Below are 15461 nucleotides of genomic sequence, written 5' to 3' on the forward strand. Positions count from 1 at the left end.
GTAGCTGAGAGGTAAGAGGATGTAATTGAGAGTGAGGCCACACAGGCAGAGAGAGGTTTCCTAGGCATGAGGGGCCTGTAGTGTGCACTCACTAAGCATGGGTCTCCTCTCCTCAGGCCTGTTTCTTCTTTCTCATTAGGGTTTGGATCAGGTTTTGTTTGTTTCAATATCCTTCTCAGTGCACAAAAAAATGTCACTGGATGAGCTATGTATAACAACCATTATCTTCCCACCTGCCTCCAGTCATGGGTACTGTTTTCTTTCCTTTCAAAACATCCATGCCCCTGCCTCTGATTCAGTATCTTTCCTTGGTGCTGTGTTCCAGGGATGATGCCTTGGCTATGGATCTTAATTGAGGTTGCCTGACTGAAGGAGGGCTTTCATCAGCAGGGGTCCAGCTAATTTTGTGCTTTTTACCTCCTTGTGTCTGGGTTAGTAACTTCTACAGTCATTTAAAATCAGCACAGTCATTACCTTCCAAGTCAGATTTCGAATAGAGTAACATGGAGGATTTGTGATCCAGTCTTGTTTTGGATTTTAAGGATAGTCCTGTGAAAAGATGAAAGTGGCCATTTTGATTTTAGTCTTGGGCTTTGCAATGGGTCCATGCTTTACCTATGGGCTCTCTCTCTCTCTCTCTCTCTCTCTCTCTCTCTCTCTCTCTCTCTCTCTCTCTCAAAACCTATGTTCCATTCTTGGCAGCAGAAGAGGAAGAGGCTCATGAGGACAAGAAGGGAATCTGCTGCACCTTTCCGGGAGGGTTGGGATTTGTATCATCATCGGGCTCTCAGTGCTCAGACGAGAGGGCTCACGCATGTGCACTGACCACACCTACTATTTTTTTTTCAGCTCGAACCCCAGCACTCCCACAGGTAAAGGACACCAAGCTTAGAAACATATCTGTCTTGGTCACTATTGCTGTGATGAAACACCATGACCAAAGCGTATTGGGGTGGAAAGGGTTTGTTTGGTTTACAATTTAACACTGTAGTCCATCACTGAAGGAACTCAGGACAGGAACTCATACAGGGCAGGAACCTGGAGGCAGGAGCTGATGCAGAGGCCATGGAGGGCTGCTGCTTACTGGCTTGCTCCCTGTGGCCACCAGGGGTGTCACAGTTCTGTTATTGCTTCATCATCTCACTTCAGCTTCCGCCTCTTATTGCTCTGTCTTGTCCCCAAATACTGAGTTGCCATTGGGCATTAAAGGCCTGGTGGGATTTGATGCTGCAGGATTTGACGCTGCAGGATTATTACATTCACCTATGGCTGTTTTGCCAAGAAATGACAACCAACATTAAATGACTGTCCCTGCTAGCTGTATACTGGTTTGTTGAGGACATTTTACTCTTAACATCTGCCATAGATTGGCACAAGCTCATCTCCCTGATTCCTTATGATTCTACAGATTCCAGAAAGATGGTTGAGCCATTCTCTGTATATTTGGAGGCTATTTTGTCTAGGTCAGAAGGCAGCTGACTCTTTCAGCAACCTTGGTTTCTGCTACCTCTTATTCAGTTTGCTGTGCCTTTTCTATTCTGAAGATAATTTTCTTTGCCAGTGAAGTAAAAAAAATGAAATGGTGGCTGTAGAGTGTGACTCTGTGCCATCATTAGCACTGGCAGTGCAGGTGGGGCTGTCAGAACCTTCTCTGTGCTCTAGTTATATTGTAACAGGGCCCATGGGGCTGGAAACACAGATCAGTGGTTCACAGCAAGTGCTGCTCTCCCAGAGGACCTGGATTTGGTTTGCAGCACCCATATCAGGTGGCTTGCAACTGTCTAAAACTGCAGTTGTAGGGGGCCAGTGCCCTCTTCTGGCTTTTGTGGGTACTGCACACACTGTGCACATATAGCCAAGTAGATCTATAAATAAAATATCCACTTTTTTATTTCTATTATTACTGTTGTTATTGGACAGGAATATTTATCCTGGGATTCAGTTTTCCTGACCATATTCTTCAAGTTCAGAATTATTTTTCTCCATTTATGCTTGGAAAATTTTCTTCATTCTTTTTTTTTTCTCCTCTTTTTCTTTTCTTCTGCTTCTCTTCTTCCTCTTCCTCTTCCTCTCCTCCTCCTCCTCTTCTTCTCTTCTTCTCTTCTTCTCCTCCCCCTCCTCCTCCTTTTCATCTTCCTCCTCCTCTTCCTCCTCTTCATCCTCTCCTCCTCTTCTTCCTCTTCCTCTCCTCCTCTTCCTCTCCTCCTCCTGTTCCTCCTCCTCTTCCTCTCTCTCCTCCTCTCCTCCTCCTCTCCCTCCTCTTCCTCCTCTTCCTCCTCCTCTTTCTCTTCTTCTCTTCTTCCTCTTCCTCCTCTTCCTCCTCCTCTCCTCTTCCTCTTCCTCCTCTTCCTCCTCCTCTTCCTCTCCTCCTCCTCTCCTCTTCCTCCTCTTCCTCCTCTTCCTCCTCCTCTTCTTCTCTTCTTCCTCTTCCTCCTCTTCCTCCTCCTCTTCCTCTCCTCCTCCTCTCCTCTTCCTCTTTCTCTCTTCCTCCTCTTCCTCCTCCTCCTCTCCTCCTCTTCCTTCTTTCCCCCTCCTCCTCTTCCTCCTTTCCCCCTCTTCTTCCTCCTCTCCTCCTCCTCTTCCTCCTCTCCCCCTCCTCTTCCTCTTCCTCCTCTCCTTCTCCTCTTCCTCCTCCTCCCCCCCCTCCTCCTTCTTTCTTTTTCCTCTGTACATGATTCTTTGGAATCCTAGGCCAGTGACCTGGGAGGCGACTTTGGTGGAGGAGCACATTCAGGATGCTCGAGTCACTGGGTTTCATTTTCAGCACTGAAAACAAAACCCAAGCTCCTGTGCATCAACGCGCGCGTGCACACGCGCGCGCGCGCACACACACACACACACACACACACACATACTGGTTCACACTCGGGGAGTTTCCTGACCCTGGTCACATCTCTCTTGCCAGGTGTCTTGGAGAATCACTCCCCAGCCTATCCACATTTCAAAACACAGTGCTTTTGTTATATACACGTCTCTTTCTTTTGAGTAAGATGTACTCTTTTACCAGCACCATCTAATCTTGAATCAGGAGTGGGGGTTCAATCATCTTGTCAAAAGCATTTAACAAGTAACTACAGTTGCCAGCTGCATGCCAGACACCAAGCTTGATTTCTCTGAGTACAGGTGTAGGGTTAGGATTTCTGGTCTCCTTTGTTTATGAGCTGCCGTATGTCTAGATAGACAGTCTCTTGGGACTGTAAATAGTCTTTCTGGTTCTCCCCTCTGGACCAGGAGTCATTTCCTGCTCTTTAGTATTCTTTCCACGCCAGACTTGCCAGCCTCTGGGAGAACTAGTTTCAAGGATTTACTGGGTAGCTCTGTGAGTGAAATCTGCGCCACCTGAGACACTGTTTCTGACCTGTGGGTACTGACCAGTCTCACAACAATGAGTTCCTAAGATATAGGAGCCTTGGTCCCATGAGATTCATCCTGAGATAAATAAAGGTTCTCAGGCCTCCACTGTTTATGTTGCTAGGTCTCCAGGGACTGTGTTAACATGGAGACTGCAGGTCATCTCAGGCAAGGGTCTGATAAGGGCTAGAGATCAGCATGTTTGCTGAGTCTGGTATGGAGGACACTCAGGCCTCCACCTCCACCTTCCCCAGCTGTCCTTCAGTCCCGAGTCCTCAGCCCTGTGGTCTTCTTTGGCCAGTTGCCATGTTTCTGTAATAAGTAGAAGGTGCTTTCTAGGAAGAAAGCAGATCCTTATCTGTCCCAGTCTTGTGCAGGTATCTTCAGTAAAATGTGCCATGGTGGCAGGGACCTTTCTTGTGGGGAGCCAAAAAAAGGTGGTTATCATCCTTGCAGCCATCTTGAGCCATATACCCTGACAAGAGACTTGTTTTCAACAGCCTACAACAGCTGAGCACACTCTGATAACATCTTGTTTTAGATACCCAGGATTTTCCCTTGGGTGTGTGTGACTTAAAGGCGTGACTTAGAAGTAAGACATATAAAAGTCGAGAGGCAGACAGAAGAAGACTGGAAACTTGGAACTTGAAGGCACTAGGGACTAGGAACTCGGAACTCGAGACTTGGGACTTGGACTAGGAACAAGAAACTTGGAAAGAGAGAAGAAAGACTTGAGAATAAACGGGACTGAATCACACTCTGTCTGGTCTCCATTCTTAGAGTCTGCCCTCACTCTCTCTCTTGCTGAACCGTGACCCACAGACCGGAGCATCAGTACTAGCCAGGACAATTTAGCCCCCAAAACTTGGGGCAGTGCGAGTTCCAACATTTGGCAGAGCAGTCCCCGACACTTTCTCTTCCTACAGTGTGTGTTTCTGTGTCTTTCTCTTCCTTACCTCCTGACTTTGAGCTTCTCCACCATACTGGATCTATGTTTCTGTCTCCTATGTGTATCCCTCACATATCCTCTTTGGGGAAGTCACAAGCTTGCTCATCTTTCTCTCTAGCCTGTGATGCCACTGGTGTGAAGGTGAGCATGTCTGCATCATTTGGGACTTTTGTCTGTGCACACACTATGATGAGGCTGAGGATGGGAAGTCATTTGACATCATTTCACTGGCTGGTATAGCAGAAGGCACAGTGGGCTTGCCTCTAAAAGCTGCCTCCATTTGGTTAGCCTGGTCCCATGATCTTGTTTCCCTGGCCTAAGAGGCTGCCCTTGGGAAGGCCAGCCTTCCTCAGGCAGCTTGGCTTTTTAGGACATAGTATGCTCTTGGTACTTGGCTGCGACATCAGGCCCTGAGAGATGCTAAATCCTCACCCATTCTCCCATTTGCTCCACTCGTTGACTTTACAGTCATGTGCCTGCTACTATCAGAGTCCTCCAGAAAGATTATAACCATAGGCAGAAGAGGAAAGACGATCCTTCATGAATTCTTGGTAACTTCTTGTGCGTCCTCGTGCTTCAGAGGCTGCAATAACTAATGGGGAGAGGGAGAGGCTTCCTCTTCCTAAGGTTTGCTGGAACGAACTGAGAAGAGAGAAACTAAATAGAACTGATAGAGAAACATACGGTGCTTGGAGGCACCCACAAAGTGTTATCACTTTAGAAGCTTCTATACCCCTTTCCATGATGTGAGGGTCAAGGGACCATGGTGTTTCTGCCTGTGTCCATAGGCTCATATAATGCACAGTGACCTGGGGCAAAGACCACTGGATATGTAGCACAGACAAAGAATGGCAGGTGATTCTGTTTGGAATGCTGGGTGGGACCAAAATGGAAGACAAGGGCAATGTAACAAAAGCCTGTTGAGGCCTGCCGACAGATGCGAGTCCCTTCTCCTGTTGTACAGGTTTGGTAATTGAAAGCACAGAGGAAGTATGAGAGGTAATTAGTGTCTTCTGTGGTGAGCATAGGACATTTCCAGTCCATGTGGCCACCTAGGATTCTTTGATTTAAAACGATATACGAGTCCTTAGTCCCTGGACTCATTCATGATCCTCTCCCCAAGTAACCAGAGGACTTTGGCTATGTTGTCATGGAGCCTGGCTTGGAGGCTGTGGTACTGTTCACACCTGTGGCTACGGCGGCTGATGTCATAGCATCAGATCAGTGGACATTTGCCCCTGGATGCTTGACTCGCTCTAAAGGTTTACTCAGCAGTTGATGGCTTTAAGGACTTCCGTCTTGGGAAGATGCAGAGCTGCAGACTGGGCCCGCACACATCCGAGGTGCACGATGCTTACAGCCTAAATGTGGACACAGGAGCGGTATTCCTTCAGCATGGATTGCAGAATGAGTGTGGATGAAGAACACACAATGGTCTTGGCATGGTTTTTCTGGTGCGTGTCCACAACGGTATGGTCAGGCCTTGGGTCCTTCCTTCCCACACCCAGCGTCTTTATCTCCGTCTCTCCCACATTTTTTTTTTTTTTTCAAGCTTAATGTTGACACTTCTTAGGCAGTTAGTGAGTCCCTTTAGAGTCTTGCTTAGAATATTTAGAGAAAAGCTCAGCCTTTCCCGCAGATGTCGCTGAGTGCACAATGGTCCCATCTCTCTGGGATCGGAGAGAACTCATACAGGCCTGTCCTCTTTGAAGGGATTCTGGCTCCTAATTTTGTTTAGCCAACATTGAGCCACAAAACAAAACTTAGCAGGCACAGGTTGGGGCAGGGAGGTGAACTAACAGGAATGCAATTTACTGCTGTCATGATTACAGATGGGAAGTAAATCTGTGACTCAGCCATGGGTCAATACCACCAAGGCTGGCCTTTAATGATTAATAATGGTGAGAAACGCTGTTCAGCTTTCCATTCCTGGGACCCAGAGGGAAGGGCCTTTGATCTTAATTAAGTAGAGTTGAGACCCTTGATGCCACCTCTCTGAAATCTCTTCTGTATATTTTACTGGTGGTTTTATCTGGACTTGAGATGGAGCTAGCTTCAACTGCACGCCAAGACACAGTCTGAGGTGGCCCGAGGCTGGTTAACTGTTCTCCACAGATAATTAGCCAGGCATGGTCTGTTGCCTCAAAGAACCAGTGCACATCCTGGGGAGGGAATGCCTTTGCCCCTGAGGGAAATACTGCTTGTCTTCATATAGCAAAAGACAGGAAGACTCACAAGGGGCAAGCAGGAGACAGGAAGGCGATACCTATCGGCTCTTTGCAGATACTTCTGGGAGGGCCTGGGATGTGAGGTGGTACATGATGGGGCTGCCAGGCAGTTCACTTCTTACCCAAATATGTTTGACTTGACATTCTATCACCCAGGACTGTGTCATAAGTATGGGCGACTGTACTCAAGCCTCAGTATCAGACATGTATACAATGTAAACACACACAATGCATGCATGCACAGACACACACACAAGATCCTATCCTCAGAGATGAGAGCCTGGCCAGAGGGTTCTGGTAGGGTGTATTCTCCCTTACCTGACTTGCTCTTGTAGGCCCATTCTGTCTGACTGCTCTGATCTCTTAGGGAGACAGAGAGTCCTGGCAAACTGTAGTAAGAAGATGTGGTAAACTTCAGGTCATGTGTAGAGCCAGGAGAAGAGACAGACAGACGGGTCCCTTGAGAGGCACTTAGAACTGGGCTCCTGTCAAAGGGAAGCAAAGGGTCAGTTTCCATGCAGAAGTCAGGCTAGGATCCCAGATGTACGACACTGTGGGGTTGGGAAGACAGGGGCTGTTCTTCTCCCACAGACTTCTGCCTGCCCCAGGTGGCAGAGGCCAGAAGACTAAGAGGCACCAGCTTGTGGATTGCAGAGACTAGGTCTGTGTGGCCCTCCATGTTGCCAGCTGCTATTTCACTAAAATCTGAAAGGATCTATGGCTTCACTGACAGCAGAATATTCTAGAACATTGCCCGCCAGTCCTGGTTCAGAACCCTGCTCATAATCTCTAGAGGCTTCTCCTGCCTCACAGTTACTATAGGAGTGTGAAAACTACAGAAGTACATGTCACAGTAGTTTAGAACCAAGCATGGAAGTATGTTTCTACAGGTGACCCACTGTTGTCACACATGTTCTGAAGGGCTGTAGATGGTGGGGTATTAGGAATGAAGTGTGGACTCTCCACAGCCTAGGGTCTAGAAGGACAGTTTCAAGTACCATGATCTTTCTCAGGAATCTCTGGATTTTCACTGGGTCCAGCCTACAATTCAAAGGAACGAAAGGGAGTGTCCACCCTGAAATTATTTTATACCCATTGGCTACGAGGCTGAGACAGTCCCAAAGAGAAATGTCCAGCAGATATTGGGGTGGTGGCTATGTCTGGTAAATAATTAGAGTACTTTTCTGAGGGACTCAGGCCAAATGACATATGGACACGCCCTCCCCTAGGCCTCTCTGGTCCTCAGGGTTCTCCCTAGGGCCCCCGGGGAGTGGAACGAGTCCTCAATGAAATGTGGATAGAGATGGGGTGGATGTATGTTCTTTAAACCTAATGACCTGGGGTCATGGCTGGTGACCTAGGCCCGCTAAGTGTCTACCTAGTGACTCCTGAGGAGTGGGATGGAGAAGACCCTCTGTACTTGCCAAACCTGTCCTGTGTGTGAAGTACTTCCCCCCGCAGAGTACCACCTTATCTCCTTACACCTCGGAGGAGGAGGAGGCAGGAGATGGAAATGCCTCCTCCCAGGTAAATACGAGCTGCCAGGAGGCAAAGCACCTGCTCTGTGGTTCCTAGCTGGCTGTGGGTGTAGTTCCTGGGTGAGGATGTGAGTTACACTTGGCGCTGTCAGTCCCCTTTGCAGCTGATCCCCAAGGCAAATTAAGGAGTAACTAAAAAGAAAGGGTCTTTGACATTTCTCTCTCTCTCTCTCTCTCTCTCTCTCTCTCTCTCTCTCTCTCTCTCTCTCTGTGTGTGTGTGTTACCCATCAAATCCACCATTTCCAGCCCCTAGAGGTATGGAATATAGACCAGAGGAGCTAGCGCAGAGTAGAACTTGAGGACTGACTTGCCAATAGCAGCTCAGTGCTCTGACCTATAACTTGTACTAAAGCGGGGGTTACACCCCTACCTCTTACCACCAAACTGGCCTGGTGAGTTTTCTACATCTTACACCCATTCACATCATCAGTAGAGAAAGATGACTATCCATCTGGGCCCCTGCAAGTACATCTGTTGGGGGATTATAGGGTACATGACCTGGAGACAAGGATAGTACATTGGGAAATCTGGGTACCTCTCTTCTGGTTTCTTTAGAGCTGGGTACACAGATGGATGTGCTTAATGACCTCAGGACATTTGAAGAGCATGCACCCACCCCATCTTTATTCATACATTATTGAAGTCATGTTCAATTCCCCAGGGCCCCATGGAGAATCCTGAGGACCAGAGAGGCTAGAGGAGGGGATGCTTAGATGACCATGTGTTTTTGCATAGATGCTTTTATTTTTGCCGTCTAGGGCACATCAGTCATGGTTGCAGTACTTCAGTCACTATTTGCTGTAAGCCTTGGGAATCTGCTCAAGCTGGTATTTTCCTTGTATAGCTTGCAATTTCCCTCTGGCATCCACTCTTCTGCTTATGGAGAGCACTTCCTGTTAGCCCTTTGCTGACTGCCTTTTGTTACTGCCTCTCCCTGACCTAGGCTTTGACCAAAACTCAGAAGGCCCTGTTCTTTCATTGCTGGACATCCTTGGTACCCAGACACCTGACTTAGGAACCCTCCTTTGTGAGTGACAGTGTGACACAAGTGAACACTGTGTTAACTTTCAGGTGCTCCTTACTCAATACCCTTCCTCAGGGACTTGCTTCCTCTCCACCTCTCCCCCCATCTTCCCACCTGGCTTTTCCCAAAAGATTATTACCTTATTTTAGCATCGAGCAGGCTTGGTGTGACATCTGTCTTCAGTTCTATTGGGGGAGGGGTGGAGAACAGAAAGGCATTATTGATCCCTACAAAGCATTAAAAATATCTTGTTAAGTCTCTGATGGTGAGGATGAGGGGGCCTGGGTTATAGAAGTTTCCTACTTCTGCTTGACTTTAGTGTTCTCTCTCTTAATGGTTTTCTTTAAACAGTAGGGGATTTAAACTGGAGAGAAGTCAGGAAAGTGAGGATCCAGGTTTGCTTTGCTAATCTTAGGTACTCATCAATGCTACCAGACAGAGCAGGGGGTCTGGATATTTAAGATCAGGAAGTTTTCTTCCTTTCTCCCCCTTTTCTTTTAGATCCAGGGTCTCTCTACATAGCTCTGGCTGGCCTGGAACTCACAATGTAGATCAGGCTAGCCTCAAACTCACAGAGGTCTGCCTGCCTCTTTCTCTGGAGTGCTGGGATTCAAGGCATGCAATAGAATTCTAATCATTTGGGTTATGTTACCATCTGACTGTATTTAATGACATGACAACAAGAGCTTCAAATACAGTTGTTATCAACTCAAGTGATAAAGAATTTCTGGAGCCCGGCATGGTCCCCAGGGGGCTCTCTGATGCTGACTTGCTCCTCTGTAAATGTCTCCCATGCCCTGTTTCACTGACTCATGATCTCTTGCTTTTGGTCATATCCATTTCACAAAGCAGAAAAATGTAGTCATGGAAGACTGGTCACACATAAGTCACTGGTAGGGAAAAAATATATATATACATATATATATAGTATATATATGTGTGTGTGTATATAAATTATATATGTATATATATATATATATATATATATATATATATATATATATGTGTGTGTGTGTGTGTGTGTGTGTGTGTGTGTGTGTGTGTGTGTGTGTATTTACAGCTAACCTTCACATTGGCTCAAAATGCTGCATGTTTGATGCACCTTGTGAGATAGCCTGTGGCTAGTCCCGGATTAAGGGATGATATGAAGACAAGAGGTTAAGGGTCTTATCTAAGTTCACGTAACTTGTAAGAGAGAGCTGGGATTCAGACCTAACAAGTCAACCCACTAAGAAAGATCTTCTTTATGGCAGATTCCTGTAATAAACAAATGGCAGTCAAGCTTCGTCTTCAGTACCTAATTCTATGAGAGACATTACTGATAGCAGTATTCTTTCCTGATGTACCTAGCCAGGGCCCCTGATCCTTCTCAAGACAGTGACCTGCCTCTAACTCCTAGTAATTAACCTATCAGAATGAGAAATGGTAGCTCACATGTTCTTCCTAAGGTTCTTTTTATAAATGCCAATTAATTCACTAAAAATAAGTGTGTGTGTGTGTGTGTGTGTGTGTGTGTGTGTGTGAGTGCATGTATGTGCGCATGAATATGCCTTTATAAAGTAAATCTATTCGGTTGATTCAATTTGCATAGCTGCTATGGGTCTGGAAGGCATTCTTGCTCAATACTGCGCTCTACACTACTTACATCAAAGATATTTGGAGAATATTCTACATTAAAAACCTCGATATGAATTCTTTCAAAAACCAAAGAATTCTCTTGTTAACCCCCTGCCCCTGTAACCTGTTTTACGTAGCCTAGTGTGGTATTGGAGTTTGTACAGCCCAAGAAGCTCTTCTCTGTGCCTTTAAAATCGTTCCAACATCTCCCTGCAGGGTTTTCAGTGTTTTTTCAATTTTTTGCTAGCAGGTCGTTTATTTTCAAAGCCTGTGCTTTATACACAAGTTCCATTCGCTTGACAGCACTGTGTTTGTCCTACTCCAGTGGGTAATATATTTACAAAGATCCAGCACACAGAGGGGACATGTTAGGAATGCTTGATCCATACTGTGCAGAGGAAAAGCACAAGTTGCTATTTTTCAGTATTAGCTTTACACTTGGTATTTGGACAGCAGAGATCTTAGGCTCCTGAGAGGGAACATGATGGCAGAGGCACACAGAAAAGAATCTCCTGGCCATAGAGCAGTCATTTCTGCAATGCTCAGCTTCCACGAGGGTAGCAGGAATCAAGGATGTTATATCTGAAGCTCTCCAAGAGAATCTAAAGATAAAAGCTGAGGGTAACAAAACTGGTCCCAGGAATATAGTTTAGTTCTTAACTTAGGTTCACATCAAGATGATGCAGATGACTTGGGGTTTTAAATTTCTGTACCTGATTGGATATGATCCTGCAGTCAGGACATCTTGGGAAGATGCCACATGAATCTCTGTGCCAGGGACACATTAGCTAGAGTGAGCAAATAGCACAGTGGCTGCTGTTGCCAGAGTAAAACCCAACTCAAGGAGATGCTGACAATCCCAGGAATGGGGCTGTAGAAGAATGTCAGGCCTTGGCTGAGAGTCATCACTCGGCATCGTAGTGAGAATATCCCTTCTAGGGGCTGAGTCTGGGAAGCAGAGTCTGGTGGCCTAGTGTCAGATTGTAGGTCTGCGTTCTAGGAAATACTCATTATGTATTTGAGGATGACCTTGAGTTTCTGCTCTTCTTCCCGAGTGCTGTGATCACTAGCATGCACCATCACATCCAGTCTAAGTGGTCAACCCTAGGGCCTCATGGGTGCTAACAAGCACTCTACTAAATAAGCTACTTCCCAATCTCAAAGGGCTATTCACAAAAGTAACACCAAACAAGGGGTGGTGAGTATTCCCAGGAATCCCAGCACTCAGAAGGCCTAGGCATCAGGATGCCCTCAAGTCTAGGCCAGCCTGGGTTATAGAGTAAATACCACACTTACCAGGGCTCCATAGGCAGACTCTGTCAACAAAACAAAACAAAACAAAACACAACAAAAACGAGACAAAAACGTAGCACTAAAATTGGAAGCAATGAATGATCAATAATAGGGATGGAATAGCAATATTGTGGTCTAGCCTGGGATGAGTGGGCATGTGTGAGTGGGGGCAGTAGAGAGAGGATGGTTAGTGGGCACTGTGGACAAGTGGAGTGACTTTGAATGTTCTATGGAAAAGAGAACTACAGTGGACAGCAATTAGTTGAATATTTCAAAATAGTTTACAGAAAACTTGGCATGTTCCCACTGTAAGGAAGAGTCACATGGATGAAGGGTAGATTTCTCTGCTCCTGCATCTGATTACTGCACTCTGACTGGGCACACACTCACTTATGTGTATAATGGTTATGTCAGTTAAAAATAAAAAAAAAATAAAAAGAAAGCCCAGTACATTCAATTCATAAAACTACAAAGCTATATTCATGTAACACATAGTATTTGTATGGAGTCACAAGGTACAAATGCATAAATAAGTATACCTTAAAAACAGGGTGCAAGCACTATAGAAAAAACATGGTTCTTTCCTAAAAGGTGAAATTTGTCAATCTGGTAACCAATACAGGACCAAAATCTTATGAGTAAATTATGTAAGCACAACTAGTCTGTATATGTACACATGTGCATAGAGGTGCCCCAGTGTAGACATTCTGAGCAGAATTTGGTCTTGAGGGCATTCTATCTGTCAGGATAGAATACTCAGTGAGAGGACAGAAGTTTCTTCCTGCCTTTCATCCTTGTTGTTTCTGCCTGAGTACTAAGGGAGCCAGAACTACCGTCCTCTTCCTACCCAACCCATTGCCAAGTGCTCTGTGACATAAACCCACTCTCTCCCTTCCAGATGCCTCTCTAGACACCCTTTCCAGGTAGATACTCACCATCTTCCAGATGCTTCTGAGACTTCTTCTCTTCCATACATGTTGCTTGAAACAGATATGTTTCCCTTTGTAATAATTCTTCCTCATCCAAAAACTCATCCTCTTCCAGGTATTCTTCTTCATCAGATTCCTCATCCTCAAAGTCTAGAAACTCTAAGTCATCCATAGACTCTGAAGACTCATCCTCGACATTAGACAGAGATTCTTTCTGTGAACGCTCACCTTCCTGTGGTTTGTCACCCACGGAAGAAGGGGTCACTATGGTGTCCTTGGAAGCCTTGGGAGGGTCAGGATGTGAGGGTTCTGGTGATAAACTATCATCAGACATGATGGAGAAGCCTGCACAAATGAGTCCTTTCAGTAGCACGTAATGTTAATTTACTATCCTGGCAGTTGAGAAAGGAATAAAACAACATTAGTAAGTACAAACCCACCAAACGTGATGGAAATTGGTCTTGTTCACTCATTTCCTTTAATGACCTCTGGAAGCTCTTTGTGTGTACATATCAGTCCTGGTAGCATGAGGGCCTGCCTCTGCCCCAAATAAAAGGGCCAGAGGCTCCACCCTCAGTAGTAGCTGATGGAGAATACACATAGCACAACATGAAGAGAACAGGCTGGAAAGAGAAGGCATGGCCAGGGATTGGTGACATGATCACTTGGAGCACCTTTGTGTTTCTTTGTGGAGAAATACTTACTGCCACCTCAAAGACAATAGATTATGTTTTAGGAGCTTGAAACCTGGAGGGGAAAAGGAACTGGACAAACCAATGTCTACACAGTGATGAGGATGAAACATAGGCAGGGAATGGGGGTCTCTGGTAAGTTAGGGCCCCTGTGGGTAAGGTCCTGAGGCATATTTTCGTGAGTGACAGCTGTACAAGGCACTGTCTCCTGCTAGTTTCTTATGATTTCATCCTGGCTGCCATGGTACTGTGAGCATGGTGACTCCCCCCGGAAGCCTTGTGAGATCCAGTCTGTATTCTGCCTGGACCCTCTGTGCTCTTTCTGAGTGACCGTTTGCTGTGTTTGTTGGTTTTCATGCCCGCCTTTCTAATGGTGTGAACCTCTTTAAAGTAGGCTTAAATTCTGGACTGCACGGAAAGGAGAAAAAAATAAGCGTTTCTCTCCCTCTGCTTCCTGCATGTGGCCTGCAGCCTCAAGCTCCTGCTGCTGTGGCTTCCCCTGCTATGATGGAGAATACTACCCTAACAAAAGCAACTTACGGAAGGAGGGATGGACTTTGGCTCACAGTTTCCAAAAATTAACTTTTGTTAAGGTATTTTTTCTTACAGCAACAGGAAAAGAAACTAATACAGAAGGTCTCACGGATGACTTAATAGCTGGTAGGCGTAACTTGGGTAGATAGGGGTGGGTGTGGGGCAACTACTACTACAGAGAGATGACAGTGGCTGCACAGGGAGACTTTGAAAGTAATTAAGAAATTTGTAGCTGGGCATGGTGGCTCACGCCTTTAATCTCAGCACTTGGGAAGCAGAGGCACATGGATCTCTGTGAGTCTCAGGCCACCATGGTCTACAGAGTGAGTTCTAGGACAGCTAGTGCTATGTAGAGAGAACCTGTATCAATAAGTCAATCAATCAAATCAAATCAAATCAATCAATCAAATGAACAAACAAACAAACAAAAAGGATTTTATGTGGTGTCATTGCACCGGGTCTGGAGCAGATGCCAGAGCCGCCAGACGGACCACTGCCCCCGCCGAGCCGTGGCCTCGAGTGACTGGGACACCATGACGGTGTTGCGCAAGAAGGGCCCCACAGCCGCACAGGCCAAGTCTAAGAAGGCCATCTGAGCAGCTCAGCAATGAGTAGTAGATGTGGAGATATCCAAGAGATGGGCTGCTGACCAGAACAAGCAACATTCCATCACTAAAACCACAGCCAAGCTAGACCAGGAGGCAGAAGGAGCTGCATAACGACAGGGTGACTCTGGAGGTGGGCAAAGTGACCTATCGGGGCCAGCAGAGGAAAAGACTGACACAGAAGGACCTAGGTATGAAAATCAATGAAAAGCTGCCAGTTGTCACAGATTATGAAAGTGGACGGGCCATTCCAAATAACCAGGTTTTGGGCAAAATTGAGTGAGCCATCAGTCTGAAGCTCTGGGGAAAGGACATGGGGAGCCTGAGGAGAAGGGGTGGAAGGCGAAATGAACACAAAGCCTGGAAGCTAGTGGTTCCAGCTGAGCTCTTCTGGCTGGTCCCTCAGGACCACCAGCACTGCCGTGGGTCTCTTTACATGGTCAAAGGGAACACAGGGGTCAGGCCTGTGTGTCCCCACAACCCATAACTGCTGTCAAACAAAGCAAAACCTTGCAAAGTGAAAAAAAAAAAAGGGATTTTATGTGAGCCAGTTGGTTATCCAATCCCAAATTGGCATCACCTGTCCACCAACAGCCTCCTGTTTTCACATCTCTGCCCACACTGAGGAAACAAAAAATATACAAGGAGGTCTGATTCCCAACTGTCTGCTTACACACTGGCTTTAAGGTTCTGGCCCCTG

The 15461-nt window shown here is 46.3% G+C and overlaps 1 protein-coding gene and 1 pseudogene across 1 annotated transcript in view; one reads left to right on the forward strand and one right to left on the reverse strand.

Annotated features, from left to right (window-relative positions):
* The window catches only part of Erich6b (glutamate rich 6B), a 32913-nt gene extending 19582 nt beyond the window's left edge, over positions 1-13331 (reverse strand). The window contains exons 1-4 of the mRNA XM_076930519.1: positions 12937-13331; positions 9231-9276; positions 6847-7013; positions 475-549 (exon numbers count right to left, since the gene is read on the reverse strand). Of these exons, the coding sequence (XP_076786634.1) occupies positions 475-549; positions 6847-7013; positions 9231-9276; positions 12937-13264 (616 nt within the window). The 5' untranslated portion in view covers positions 13265-13331. The remainder of the gene's footprint in view (positions 1-474; positions 550-6846; positions 7014-9230; positions 9277-12936) is intronic.
* A 413-nt stretch (positions 13332-13744) lies between these two features.
* Positions 13745-15248, forward strand: LOC117705206 (endothelial differentiation-related factor 1 pseudogene; annotated as a pseudogene).
* Positions 15249-15461: the final 213 nt, after the last annotated feature.

This window comes from Arvicanthis niloticus, chromosome 3 (assembly GCF_011762505.2).
Source record: "Arvicanthis niloticus isolate mArvNil1 chromosome 3, mArvNil1.pat.X, whole genome shotgun sequence".
Classification (NCBI taxonomy): Eukaryota; Metazoa; Chordata; class Mammalia; order Rodentia; family Muridae; genus Arvicanthis; species Arvicanthis niloticus.